Here is a 14,992-nt window from a genome sequence, read left to right as displayed (position 1 = left end):
TTTGGATCCTAGTGCTCAGGGGCTGTGATTCCCTGTATGTATTTTCTAAATAAGAGTAATCATCATTTAGATAAGTGTAACTGAGTTGGTGCTGAGCATGGCTTGCTTCTGTGTACTCTTATTTATGTTTAGCAATGCTTTAACAGCTGTCTTTGCTGTCAGAATTCCTCTTTTTTTTCCTGCAGTCTAGAAAAAGATTGAAAGGGCAGGTGACTTGGTTTGAAATCAATTGAAACTCAACTCACCCTCTTTTTCTAGATTTGTTTAGTGTGCTTTCTTACGTCATAGGGTACCATCTCTTTACTGCAAAGGTTAATGATAGTTAAAGTAGTGATTACGATTTCCTGAGCTTTTAGATGCCAAGAACTGGGGATATGGCTTGTATTTTCCTTCCAAATGCTTAGTTTGTAGTTACTTATCTAGCTTTTTTTTTTTTAAGGATAGCTTATTAGTTTTCCACGTAGGATTTATGTTGTTATTGCTGTTAAAAGTTGTTAAAAAGTTTAATAACGTATGAAAAGAAACACAGATGAAACCATTGTAATGCTCTTCTCCCTTCTTTCTTGAAGATTAGGTCATTAGGTGTGGTAAGGATTTTTCTTGGTTTAAAATGTCTGCTTAAATTAAGAAATCACTGTTTCCAATTAAAAGAAGCAAGCTTTTGGGCAGTGCAGAGAAGGAAATCGTCTCTCTGCAAGAGAGACGATGGCCAGGAAGTTTGACTTGTTGCAGAATTCAGTGTTAGTGCTCTCTGTGGTACTGGGCTGTTCACTTTGGCTTTTTCTGTACTAGGAATTTGCCTTGGTGCCTGTAGTCAATAGCTTGTCATGGTCATAGCTTGTTGGCGGAGTGCCACGTGCACACAGGCTATGTATAGCATCAGTGAGGTTTACCTCTGTATTTTGCAAACACCACAAATTGCCTCAGTTCGAATGCTCTTTACTGCACTAGAAGTCTGTATGAGAGCTTATTATCGAAGTTAATAGGTGATGAGAACAGGAGCTGATTTAGACATAAGCAAGGTTATTATTTCCATTTCTCCTGTGAAATGGGCACCTCTCTCATATGGATGGTGCATCTTGTGTATCTTTTTATGTCTGTATTTAAAAAAAAATCTGCAAGGTGTGTTTTCTATTAAGGCTTTGTACTAAAGTCATGAGCATTAAAGTAGAAACTTGCTTCTTGCATAAGGAAGCTACCCATCTACTGCAGATTTATTTTGAGCTTATTTTGTGGTTACTGATTTTTCCAGTCGCAGTTTGGCAGAAGCATGCTCAGATGGGGATGTAAATGCTGTCCGGAAGCTGCTGGATGAAGGAAGAAGTGTAAATGAACATACTGAAGAAGGGGAGAGTCTCCTTTGCTTGGCCTGTTCAGCTGGGTATTATGAATTGGCACAAGTAAGTAACAAATATAGTCACAACTAAACCTTTATGAAATATTGTGTAAGGGGATTCTTTGATAGCTGATGATTTTTAGCTGTTCTGATTAAAATAAGTTTTATTATCTAAACTGGAACCTTAGTTAATATGGCTTATTTTGTTGTGGGTTACTATTATCGGTCATCTTTTTTTAAATGCACTATGCCATCTTATGCCTTTATGTTTAAGGGACTTGTCTGAAGAATGTGTCTTGTTTTTTATAATATATCTCTGCTTTTCTGGCATTGTTCTAGATGCAGTCAAGCTGTTCTGCCAGGCAGAGATTGCAAAAGGATCTAAATTAGTGTTGAAATAAAAGTGATTATCTGAATCACATCTATATCAACAGTGTATTAATTTTGCGACTGCCTTTATGCTTGCATATCTTCTTTGAAGATGCTTGTGATGATTCTCAGAAAGTGCCCAGCTGGAAGTTCTGATGCCAGGGGAGCGTACAGGGAGAAAACTGCTTACTTTTTAATTTAAACTAGTCTGTGCTGTGGTCATTAATGCAAGTTTGTCATGTCTCTGTTATCATTCTAGTTAGTGAATTGCCCTGTGACATTTGAAAATGTCAATATTGCACTATAACTTAATGTTGGCTTTAACAGCTATGAGCAAGTGATCTAGAAAAACAGCATTTCCTAGAGCAGAGCACAGTATAGGTAGTAATTATAAATGATCCTAGAGAGGACCATTGTTCTTAACTACTAGGGGTTTTACTGCAAGGGGGTGCAATGGCTTACTGGGGAATCATTCTTAAACCCCTTTGAACTAAAAGCAAAATGTAGGTGTTACAATTTATTCATTAAAGTGAACTCTTTTTTTTTTTTTTTTTTTTTCAGGTGCTACTAGCAATGCATGCAAATGTTGAAGATCGAGGGAATAAAGGAGACATAACTCCCTTAATGGCAGCTGCCAGCGGAGGCTATGTAGATATTGTTAAACTTCTCCTTGTTCATTGTGCAGATGTCAACGCCCAGTCTTCAACAGGTAACTGGGGAGCAGGAACTGGAAAAATTAATGATACTGCCATATAAGCCACATGCTACTGTTCTGAGCATCTATATTTTTAAGTGTTTGATAGGTTTATTTATAAAAAGATATGACAGGAACGATTAAGAGCAGGTCAGATAGTTGTGTTTAATAATGGCCAAATAAGGTTCTTATGATAGCTCTTAATATTAACTGTAATGAAAAGTATTATTCCTCTGAAAACCACTTCATTGTAAGATGACCAGAAAAATGCATGAAGTTTAGCTTTTCTCATTCATATAATCCAAAACTGTCTAGTAAGAAGCCCTTGGAACACGTTTGGTCAAGATCAATTCTTTTGGTATATGGCTTTTTACTGAAAAGGAGGGACGATTCTTTGATCAGTAACGGTAACTAACCTTGCTGGAAATATTAACCTGCAGTTTAATTTTACTAATCTTAAGATACAGTTCAATCATTGTTCAATCTTTTAAAAGTGTCAGATGTTTGAATTTTGCAATGTGCTTTTTGTCCTGATGGTTAGCCATATTAATTAAAGCTGTTGACTGTAAAATAGCTTAAAACTGACTGTAAAAATTAAAATGAGCCATATGTGATTCTCTATCATTTTCAGAACCCATGTTTTAAAATGTAATACTTTATTTTCATCCAGCCAATAAAAACCTTTCAAGGGATCACGGAGTACTTGGACAAAAAAAAATCCTTTTACACTGAGCATGAAAATTATTCATTGATGTCTTTGTCCTTTTTCTGTGCTGAAGTAGGAAACACAATTATAAGCCAAGAATTTTTTTATTTTTTATTTTTTAATATTGGCTTAGTATTAGAACTCTTTCACATGATGGCTTTGATGGAATTTTATACCCAACCTGAAACTATTGGTTAGAGTAACATTACTGTCAGGTAAAAGGCTGCTGTTAACGATAAACACTTGGTTTTGTTCAGAGTTTTAAAAATCTGACTTCCTTTTCTGTATTTGGGGTGGATGACGGAGAGGAATTTCATATAAACTTCTCTTCCACAGGGAACACAGCACTCACTTATGCCTGTGCTGGGGGATTTGTTGACATAGTGAAGGTGCTATTGAAAGCAGGTGCTAATATAGAAGACCACAATGAGAATGGGCATACCCCCTTAATGGAAGCAGCCAGTGCAGGCCATGTTGAGGTTGCAAGAGTATTGCTGGAATACGGTGCAGGAATCAACACTCACTCCAATGAGTTCAAAGAAAGTGCACTTACACTTGCATGCTACAAAGGTATGATATTGAAATGATTGTTTGAAGAAACTTTTGTCTCTTGCCTTGGTTTGTGTCTTTGTTGAAATTTACTTGCAGCATTGCTAGCGTTTGTGTAATTGAAGTTTCCAGACAAACCTTGACTGAACTTTTTCTTAACTGTTTTGGAATGCTAGATTTTGTTTTCGACTCCATGTCAGGAAATATTTATTCTTGGTGGAATGGTATTAAGCCTATGCACTAGGGTGGATTATTATCATTATTATTCTAACAACAAAAGTGTGCTTTTAAGATCTCAATCCTGTTAATTGACTTTTTGGCCACATGGATGCTGTTTGTCCACCACATTTGGACATATGTTCAACACATTGAATATGAAGTTTGTGGCTGGCTGCATCCAAACTTGTGCTTTGACACCACCTCAGTTGTCGTCTTCCTTTCCCACCACCTGCTGATGCCCACCCAGTGGTCCCCCTTGTCATTCATGTTGCCCTCAACAACTATCTTAATGTTCTGAAAACTTCTCTATTAATTGTTAGGACAGTGTGAAGTTACAACAGATGTTCCTAGAATTCCTGATGGAAAAAATGCCAGTATTTATTACTGAATACTTTTCCTCCAGTATAATTTTGGGGGACACTTATGAATTGTTATGGAAGCTGTTAAGGACTTTTGACTTAATTTTTTTTTTCTTTTGGTTTTAGCTGCTTTTTTCAAATTTGACAGGTGTTTGAAGTTTCTTTATAAAATAACTTAGTGCAATGGTTATCTGTGCTTCCAAAACTTTTTCTTCCAAAAAACCTCTCTAAATTTTCCAACAACTGTTTTTCTCCTTCTAATAGAAGCTGTAAGGATGCAGATCATTGTCACAGTAGTTGCAGGTTTTGCCTCTGGTGAAAATCTGAGGATACATGCTGTGTATAACCTGTCTGAAAACTTGGATCTGAATCTGTCATGGATTTCCTGCAGTATATAGTAGTACAAGACAGAGAATTTTCAGTAATAGTACTCCTGGATGTATTGGATGGGTATTTTTAGTTCTTATAACGTAAAACTTATTAGGAAGAGTAATATAATATGAGATTTTTATAGACTAGAGATTTTCTATATTATCTTTGGCAAGATTGTTGAGCTACCTTGTTTTCGTATCAGTTTGTTACATAAAACAAAAAGTTTTATTTGTAGGAGGATGTCCATTGGGAGGATAAAATCCCTTACTTGTAAGGGGCACAGAGTCTAAAGTGATGGAAGCCATAATACAGTCCTTAAATATGTTTGGGCTTTGGGGTTTATTTTGAGAAATGTTTGATCAGTTGAAGTGAAAACAAATTTTGGTAAAGTTCAATAGAAGCTTTTTAAAATAGTGTCAAATAACATAATGCAACATGGTGTCTGCATCTTAGAGTTCTCAAAAGTGAATACTGTGATTAAAAAGCTTAGTTAAGTTCATAGCTGCATGAACCTATCTTTAGAAGGTAATTTTCTTTCTCCTTTTCTTTTTTCCCTTCAAAATGTATGCTGTTTGGGACACTTAAATCATGTCACCGTACAGATGAATAAGGAATGAGCATGGTCTTTTTTAATAGCTTTAAGTCTCAAGGAAAGGGTCCTGTTGTGTGAATTTGAATTAGTAAAAGGTGTGTTGTCATTTCACAGCAGGGCAGTATCTTTGGGGAAGGTTGCTGTCTTAAGGCTGACTGCCCGTTTTGCATTGGTATTTGTTTTAGTATTTTAAAAACAGTTGAGGTTGCAAATTAAAATTTGTTAAAATTGTAATGGCAAACTATGAAAATCTAAATGATCAACATTAGGTGTTTTGTCTGTACTACTAAAACCTTGTAATATTAAATGCTTATTTGTTTTGATCTGTTTCATTTGAAGGCCATTTAGATATGGTTCGTTTTTTGCTTGAAGCTGGAGCTGATCAAGAACATAAAACAGATGAGATGCACACAGCGCTAATGGAGGCCTGCATGGTAAATAGCCTTTATTTGTACTGCTTCCTTTCCAGTGAGAGGAGTAAAGGGGATGATAAAGTGAGTCTTTGTTAACAAGCTGTCTTCTGTCTGCAGATGCAGAGTATTTTGGTTATTTTAAGAAAGCCATTGCTATAGTTAACTACCACAAGTAGCCAGCTTCTAAGCCTCTAACTGGCCATAGGGAAGAATTATTCTAACTTTTGGGTGTGTGACGTGTTGTTTTAAATGTTCTCTGGGTGAAGTGTAGGGCTATCTAATTTGCAGTGCCATAGGATAATAGGTTGAATGCAAGTCACCTTTTCTTTTGCAGTTTATAAAGACAAAGGTGGGAAACTAGCTCTTTTAAAAAAGGTCTTACAGATCATAATCTGGAAGGTATGAACCTTCCAGAAGTGCATTGAACTGGATGACTAATGCATTACATGGATCCCTTCACCATGCAGGAAATATGTTTTAGGTGTAAATGGTGCTGTGAGTTTCTTTAAAAAATAAAAGGTAGACCAAAAGTAGCTTAGTGAATTCCTGGGCAATTCATATAATTTCAAAGCAGCCATTAAAAAAGCCCTCTCTTTCCAAGAGCTTCATCTTAATATTGAGTGCACTGCTGTGTCAGAGCATATCTGTTTGTTTTTGTCCAGAGCCATAGGTGATCTTTTATCTGTTCTTCAAGCTCTGGAACTTCTTGGAGAAAATAACAGGGATTTTGTTTTCATAGGAAGCACAGAGAATGGAGGAAAACTTAATTTGCTCCTAGTAGCCTCTTATAGTGTTTAGAAGATGGGCTGCAGTGTTTCGCTAGTCTTCTGAGAGCTGAAGGCTCACGTATTCTTTTAGTGCAGTTGTGAGATGATGATGTGAGTGACCAAGGTCAGATCATAACTTCTCAGGCTGGGTTGAAGTCTTCTGATAGTGTGATGGTGATAGTATCCTTGAGTACTCTTCCCTGTATGAGAGCCTAGTGTCAATATGTAATTCAGAAGGACCTAAGAGTGGTGGGTACGTGCTGTCAACTAAAGTAGGTTGCATCATGACTGCAAACTGAATGATTTCATCTGCCCACTCTGTTCTGTTTAAGATTTAGTCACTTTTCCACTTTCAGCATGATACACTGTGAGCAGGGTTGTGACATGCTGGCTATGAAGCATCTTCCTTGGGGAAGGATAAAGTTGTGTAGGTCTGCTGCACATTGTTAGCTCTGGGGTATTTCAGACCAGTTTGCATTACTGAATGCGTATTCTCAGTGTGTTTCAAAAGCACTAGAGAGAAAATTCATCCCTTGAAGTCCCAACTCCAAGTCCAGTGATGGAGTTTGTTCCTTGCCATTATCTTTTGCCTGAACCCTTCCAGAAGGGAACCATTTGAGCATGTTATTTTGACTTTTGCCAGTCTTCATTGTTTTCCGACCGGTGAATGCTGCAAGGTCATAACAGGAAGATGAGATACCTGGTCCCTGTTCATTGATTAGGTTGTAAGTGCCTCTGAGAGTTTCAGTACTGTGTTCTGGTCAGGTCGGAGTGCTATGGCTGAGATACTAACTAGTTGGATGACCTTGTTGTTGGCTTTTAGCTAGCTTCTCCAGGAACAACAGCTTGCATCTCTAATTTACAGACATGGGTGTTGTCAAGTCTCAGGTTATCTACTACCTGCTTCAAAGTCAACTTAACTGAGATAACAGGCAAGTCCTGCCAAAGCTTTGGTATTTCACTTCCCCCTTTCCTACAGCTGTTAACTGTTTGAGTTACTGTCTGACAATCCTGATGAGGTCAGAAGGGAGAAGTTTGCTTGAAGATGCTGTTCTTAATAGATGAGAAGTTCTCACATTTTAGCAATTAATCTGTAATATGAACTGAGAATTCCACTTTTGGATCACTGCTAGGTATCTGTGCCCTAGCCCAGACAAGTCTGGCCCTAACCTGGAAAGGAGAGGTCTTCTAATGTATTTTCTGCCCTTTAAGGTTACCCAACTTTATTTAGATTTTCTTCAAGAAATTAACATAAATACATCTGCTTTTTGCCCCTGTAGTTGGGCTTTTTTATGTCTTCCCGTGGGAGAAATACTCTTTTACTTCACTAGGAATATCTGGTCAGCACATGTTGGGGCTAGTTTAAGGAATTAATCCAGGTTAACTGTCAAATTGCTGGAGAACCACTGTATCAGGAAACAAAGCTGTGTTGGCATTGCCAAATCATCGAAGTTGGCTCACAGTTTTTCCTTCCAGAAAAATTCAGTATTTCTCTGGATGATAAATGCAATGTCCCAGGAGATGTACCTAATACCTACACATCTGGAAAGCATAAAGAGTTCCCTTTTCATCCTTAGGTTATCCTATTGTGTATGCTGAAGAAAGGTCTTGTATTAAACATTCTGATTAGTCCCTCAGAATGCCCGTATCTCACTGAACAATTGCATTCTTCTCATGACTTGACCTTCCCCTTTAAAGGTGTATTTTGTTTGCTAGTATGTTTCCATTTCAACAGGTTTGGGTTCAGTTACCATAAGTTGCGTGAGAGGGAGATGCCATATGTGGGTGTTTCTTCTTTCCTAATGTCAAAACCTCTTTGTATGTTTCCCTTTCTCAAAGGTGTTGTGGCTCTCTACAAATCACACCTTAGATGAAACATGAATTTTTGGTACATATTCTCTTCCAAGCAACTTCCAGCAGTATAGTAATAGTTTATTGAGAAGTGAACAGCTACGTTTTTATGTTTTTAGAAAGGGCTCAAATGGACTTCTATGGCAATCCTAGTTCTCTTCCCTATATGGCAAAGATTCATTCACCCCAAGGCACTTCTGATTTATTTCAGTCTCCCCTCCTTTTTCCTACCTCACTGTAACCTATTTCAGTTTCTCTGTAATTACTCTGCCTTTCCCAGATCTGGAATCTGTCTGTTGTAGCTGTTTGTCTGTAGAAGCCATGAATCAATTATGAAGAAAATTTTTCTTCCAATACTTGTTTTGGGAGTTAGTCATGCAGTGGGTCTATTTATGGTACTTGTTTGCTATCTATATTACTCTTGTGTGCCAGGTGTTTTGCTGGATATTTAAAAAAGTCCACTCCCCCAAGAAAGAAAGAAAAAAAGCTTTTGTTTCTGATGCATTGAAATCTAGCAAAATGTAGATGGAAATCTAAATGTCAGTTTAATCCAAGCATTGCCATAATTGTCATAAATGGAACCACCATAGCAAAACAAAAAAAACCCCCTCTAAATCATTTTCAGATCTAATACAACAGCAACTGAAACTACTGCATTTAATGACTTGCTGTGTCTGATTTTTATGTTTTCCCTTCTGCCTTGTAGGATGGACATGTAGAAGTAGCTCGCTTGCTTTTAGACAGTGGTGCTCAAGTGAATATGCCTGCAGATTCCTTTGAATCCCCACTCACTCTGGCTGCTTGTGGTGGACATGTAGAGCTGGCAGCTCTCCTGATAGAAAGGGGAGCAAACCTGGAGGAAGTTAATGATGAAGGTTACACTCCTCTAATGGAAGCTGCTCGAGAAGGCCATGAGGAGATGGTGGCCTTGTTACTGGCACAAGGTGAGATAATGGAGTAATAAGTTTCATTAAGAAGGATGCAGTGTTGACTGTTCTTCATTAAGTATTCTGTAGAGAGCAAACTCTTTATGATTTAGCATGTGGTTGTCACTGCTTACTGCTGTAAGCTAGAGCACCTAAATTACAGAGGTGATAAGCATTCACCTTCCCACCCTGTGTCTGGTCGGTTAAATTAACAGCTGTTTTGTTTCCTAGGAGCAAATATAAATGCACAGACAGAAGAAACACAGGAAACTGCTCTTACTCTGGCATGTTGTGGAGGGTTTTCTGAAGTAGCTGACTTCCTTATTAAGGCAGGAGCTGATATAGAACTCGGTTGCTCAACACCTTTGATGGAAGCTGCTCAAGAGGGTCATCTTGAATTGGTGAAATACTTGCTGGCAGCAGGTATGTGTGCAATACGAATGATCTGACCCACTGACAGTGTAGCTTCAGTGTTCTATATGATTTAGCAGATATTTGATGATGGTAGTGTTGTAACAAGAAACTGTATCCTCGTGGATTTAACAAAAAGAAAAAATGTGTATGTTGCATGTTAGCATTGTTGATACTGTTAACAGGGGAAAGAGCCTTAGAGAGCATTGGATTCTGTTTCATCTCCACAAAATATCACCGTTCGTTAGGAACATTGTTTCCAGCTAACTGCATTTAGGACAAAATGTTAATACAGACAATGCTTGTTTTTATATGCTACTCCTGTTTTGACTGAGTCTTATTATCTGCAGACAGATATTCTCCCTGAATAACCAGTACTTTAGGAATTGGGCCCTGGGAAACAGTGTGCAAGACAGATTCTGGAATGTGCTGAATCTCTTTAAAGTAGGATAAAGTGGAATAATTCTGCTGGAGTTGGGGGCAAAATGACACTTAAGTGTTCATCTGCCAGTTTTGAAGTTAGTAGAGACAAATTATAGTGAAACTGCTGGGAAAAAAAAGGTGGGGGGGAAGGGCTGCATTTTGGAAGTTTTCCTTGTAATACAAAGTGATTTATTTTGATATGCTCTTTTTTCCTAAGAATAAACATAAAAGTGGCTTGATTTGTAATTCTAGAAAGTAATGTTCATTGCTCATCGAGGGACAGTAACAACTGTGTCTCTTTGTGCAATGATACCAGCATGTGACACCAGTCGCCAGCTCACTTGGAACTCTGCTCGCACTTCAGTTCTACTGATAGTGTAAAAAGTTAATTGAGGAGCCTTGTTTTGGCATCAGTGAGTCTCTAAATATATCTCGGGCTTTGAAAATAAGAAAATGGCTAATCACATTGGCATTTTTGTAGAAGAAGAATATGTTAGATAGTAAGAGACATGCATAGTTTTCATGTAGCTGACATATATGAAGCTAGTCATTATTTTAACATAAAATGGTTTTAGAGAGTAGGGAAGAGATGAAACTTGTAGAAATGTATGATCATGTAGTATTAATACTTATCTAATAAAATACATTTCAGCTGGTTTTCCTTGGCATGCAGCTCCCTGTCAAATGAATAGTCTAGACAAGTGTCTGGATTCATTTTTGTTTGTCATAACAACTGAAATTTTCATTGCTGTAGGGGGAAAGTAGAAATAAGTGAGCGTGTAGGTTTACATGCTTAGGTTGTCAGTCATGACTTTTCCAGGCCTTGGCTTATCCCTTCTCTTTGGAGCATTTTTACCATGAGAGCAATGAATGCCTGTCGGTCCTTAGGACATAGCTGTTGTTATGGCTGGAAAGTGCCTTGATTTTTGTGTTCATCTGATATGAAATACTTTGTAAGGAGAAGTCCAATAAGAAATAACTGATGCTGTGTTTCTAGGAGCTAATGTTCATGCCACCACAGCAACAGGAGATACAGCTTTGACCTATGCCTGTGAAAATGGACATACTGATGTTGCAGATGTGTTGCTTCAAGCTGGTGCGGATTTGGTAAGACTTCTGCTATATCGTGTGGGGAAAATACTTTAGTTTCAAACTCCATGTATCAAAAAGTGCTAAGGCATATATGCTTAGAGAGCAAGAAGAAGATTTTTAGGAATTAAGATTTGTATATGGGTGTGAAAAGACATGTGAAAGAAGCATTAAAAAAAACCCTGAATATTCTGTTTGGTCTTAAAGTATAAATGTTCTTATTGGCTAATTCTTGATCCATTAAGTGAAAATTTTAGCTGCAACTTACACTTCTCACAATTGATTATCTTTAATTTTGGTATATTCTATAATTTTTAGTGCTTAGAAGGATATATTCTTCATTCCTTTATTATGCCAGTTTATTATTCCCAGACTCTTGTGGATGAAAATTTATCTGCTCCACTGCTCTGCATTTAAAATGTATTAGTACTAGCAGCTACTACCTCTCTATTTCATTGTTCATTTCTGAACACCATGAGTCTCCTTGGTATTCTTTTTGTGTTGTCATTTTCAAAAGTTAAACTAAGCAAATGCCTTTTAAATGACCAAAATAATATGATCTCTTTTCTTTGTCCTAGAAGTCATTTCTTTCTTGCAACTCTTGTTTTTTGCATATCGCTTTCACAATGTTTGTCTGTTTTTCACAATACATTTAACCGTAACTTTTTTTTAAATGCAATTATTTTTACTTTTCTGATACTATGCTGCAAGAGATATAAAACTTCTTCATCAGCCACAGGAATAGAATTGTATGGTTTTTGAACAGTTAAAAGCAAATGCTACCTTAATCTTCCATGTTGCTCAGGAGCATACTTTGGATACTCTGCACTTAAGCCTTATGCCTAGTTTAGCAAGTAGTTACTGTCCTTGCAGTTCATTAATGTGAGCTGTTTCTTTTATTAAAAAAATAAATAAATAAATAACCCCAACAGTCTTACTAGCAGCTTGTACTGCTAGTACTGTAACATTCATTTGTTTTTAGAAAAATGGTAAAAACGCCAGGAAAGTTTATCGTTGAACCTGAAAGTTTTCAGCATCCTGTTTAAGTTACTTAAATTCAGATCTGGACTTCACTTAAGCCTTATTCTTGAGGTTTATATTTGTAAGTATAAACAAATTCATGTTATAATAGTGAATTACTGCTCTTCTTCGTGACTATACCTTTTTCAGGCCACATTAGTTCTTATGCAGGGACCCAAGCTTTTTTTTTTTTTCTCAACATCAGAAAAAGAAATTTCTTAAAGTTTTTGTTCTTAATGGTAGGCTCCTATCAGGAAGGAAGGTTGTGTTAATTGCTTTTATTTCTTGGCACATCTGCACTTTGTTCACTTCAGTGTTAGGTACCAGCCAGGAACCACTCTACTATAGCTGTGATAGATTTTTTTTTTTTTTTTTTTTTTTTTTGTCTTTTATCAAGCAGGGGAAGGGATTAAAAAACAAACAAACAAACAAAAAAAACAAACTAAAGTACATAGTGATAAAAGGTAATAATCCATGAAGTATCCCACAGTGAGGAGCAAAGCCTGAAATGTTGACAAAGAAATATAAATTGGAATGCATAATTGGCAAGGGCCTGCCACTGCTTAATGATCACTTTAAAGTAAGGGGTTTTTCTCCCCTTTTTGAATTCTGGTTGTAAGTAGCAATTTTAAATGAAAAAGCAAATGTGTAGTCTGTAACATGTAAGTTAAACTTCAGTAATTCTTTCTTCAGAGGGAGGGAGGATGTGTGTTAAATGCCAAATGATACAGGTATAATCATGTTTAAATAGTAAGGTGTCATATTGTCTCTTGCCCTACCTAGGCAGGGCACTTAAACTAAGAAACAGGAACAGGAGTGTCATAACTTATAGATGAAATCTACTGAAGACAGGAAAATACCTGGAAAACTGCAGTGATGTTTCAGCAGGTGCCTCAAGTTTTGAATAGTTCCTTTCAAACCTCAGTGTTGCTTTGCTTTATTGAAAGTTTTAAGTTGTTTTGAATGAATTTGCTATATTTGTAATTGTTCTGAAGAAAGTTCCTTGAGTGCATGTACTTTACTACTGGAGTATGAAATACCTTCTTTGGCAGTACCATGTAAGATTATTCTCCTAGATATCAATTATCATTAGCGATTTAAATGAGATTAGATGATTTGACCAAGCTGTCACAGGAAGTCTGCGGTGGAGCAAGGTATTGAATACAGATCCAGTCCAATCTCTTAAACTGCTGGCCTGTCTGTCTTCATTTGTCTAGTTAATTTTGCTGTCCTTCCATTGTTCAGCCACAGCAAATGAAAGTACATCTTCAGTTCTCCGTGCTATTCTTTCTTCCCTTTTTTTATCCTACAGCTTCAGTCTCCCCTGAGATTGTTTCATTGTGTCCTAGAATCCAGCTTTGTCTGGACAATACAGTCAATGAGAAGCTGGAAATAAAACACTTTACCTTGTTATGGAGCTGTCTTTCTTGAGAAAAACATTGGCTATGCTTATATAATAAAATAGCACCAAGGGCTGTTCCCTGAATACCAGGTGAAATGGCTCAGGCTGACCACATCCATGCTGTGCAGCACTGGGCTTGGGGTCTCTTTGAGCTTGTCATGGTGCCCATGGGGCTGTACTCCATGTCAGTTGTTTTTGTAAGGGTGTGGTTGTGTTTATTTTTGTTGTTGTTGTTGTTGTTCAGTGTCTCATGGGAGCTGTGTTACAGCTTACCAGAGTGGTGTTTTCATAATATCAACTGGGGGTATATGTTGCACACCCTTGGGTTGTGGCATGAGGTCCTGAAGAGGTCCTTGCAGGTGCAAGGCTTTGAGATAGAGAGTAACTTGATGCAGTATTATCCATGCTGACCATTGGGAACGGACTTTGCTGCATGCTGTTCCCAGAATCATGCCCTGTTGTTCTGGACTGCCAGTAGTCATGGGCCAGAGTTGTGCCAGGGAGGCTGCTAAGAAATAAGCAGTGTGAGTGATCTGTGGTCCCATGCCTGAGATTGTTTCCTGGCTTTGTTTTATTTACCAGCAGAGGTGTAGCCAGTGCTGAATTTTGTTGTTATAACTTTATTGCTCTATGAGACATCTGCATATTCTCTTTTCTTTTAGACCACAATGGCAAGGAGCACCGTTCTTGAGGATTTTTCTTCTGCTTAGTTCTAGAGTGAAGAAAGAAAGCTTGTCAACTTTATCCCCTAAGTGTTCCTGAATTGAAGGAAGAACAAGTACCAGCTGTCTAGATCTGTTATGATCAGTTCTCTCATTTCCTTCCTGATTCATAGAGCCTTTGTTTCATGAGTTGAAAAGCATTTGCTTTAAGGTCTCAAAACTTCTTTGCCTTTTGAAGTCTCTCTTCAGTTGCTAGGAGGTCAGGATTGAGCATGATTTGAATTGTGGGCTTTAAGGTTGCAGTCCTCTGTGTTCAGAGGAGAAGCATCTTTCATGCTGGGTTTAGTGAAACCAGCAGAGAGCAGAAGACGTCAGGCAATTTCCAGTCTTGTGCTTGTTGAAAACTGGTCTTCCAACTTCTCTAAAGTTACCCAACTCCCCTACTGAACTGATTTCTATATGTTGCTTGTGTCCATTTGAGGCTTTATCAGTCTCAGAATAGGATCTTGAACCAAAGTTCTAGCAAGGGACTGTAGTTCCCAGTACAGTTTTGCTTGAACTGAGGGGAATTATTATCAACATGTCTCAGTAAAAAACAAAACAAAACAAAAACAAAAAAACCTGTTCTTCAAAGTGGAAAATGAGAACTCTTGTTTTTCAAGGAGTGGTTGTCTGCCATAGGTATCAAACATGTGATTCAGTCCAAAAATCAGTGAAAATCTTGAGAGTTCTAAGTTGGTCATTAGGGAAATTGCCTTGCTGAAAGTGCCTTGCTTTGCTTGTAGAATGAACTAACCTTTGTATTCCGGTGTACTTTTTACTCCCCCCCCCC

General features: G+C 37.6%; 1 protein-coding gene across 18 annotated transcripts in view; it reads left to right on the top strand.

The window, feature by feature from the left end:
- The window catches only part of LOC112967126 (ankyrin repeat and KH domain-containing protein 1), a 128,406-nt gene that overhangs the window by 48,667 nt on the left and 64,747 nt on the right, over positions 1-14,992 (top strand). For 17 of the 18 annotated variants that reach the window (XR_003253858.1, XM_026067914.1, XM_026067918.1 and 14 more), the window contains exons 4-10: positions 1,253-1,400; positions 2,267-2,414; positions 3,442-3,675; positions 5,536-5,630; positions 8,934-9,171; positions 9,385-9,576; positions 10,985-11,094. Coding sequence is in view for 17 of the 18 variants with exons in the window: in XM_026067914.1 (XP_025923699.1) it covers positions 1,253-1,400; positions 2,267-2,414; positions 3,442-3,675; positions 5,536-5,630; positions 8,934-9,171; positions 9,385-9,576; positions 10,985-11,094 (1,165 nt within the window). In the remaining variant the exon portion in view is untranslated. The remainder of the gene's footprint in view (positions 1-1,252; positions 1,401-2,266; positions 2,415-3,441; positions 3,676-5,535; positions 5,631-8,933; positions 9,172-9,384; positions 9,577-10,984; positions 11,095-14,992) is intronic. The other variant, XM_026067927.1, reaches the window with a different exon arrangement.

Source organism: Apteryx rowi, unplaced genomic scaffold (assembly GCF_003343035.1).
Source record: "Apteryx rowi isolate R43461 unplaced genomic scaffold, aptRow1 scaffold_264, whole genome shotgun sequence".
NCBI classification, from domain to species: Eukaryota; Metazoa; Chordata; class Aves; order Apterygiformes; family Apterygidae; genus Apteryx; species Apteryx rowi.
This window is presented reverse-complemented; position numbering and strand designations above follow the sequence as displayed.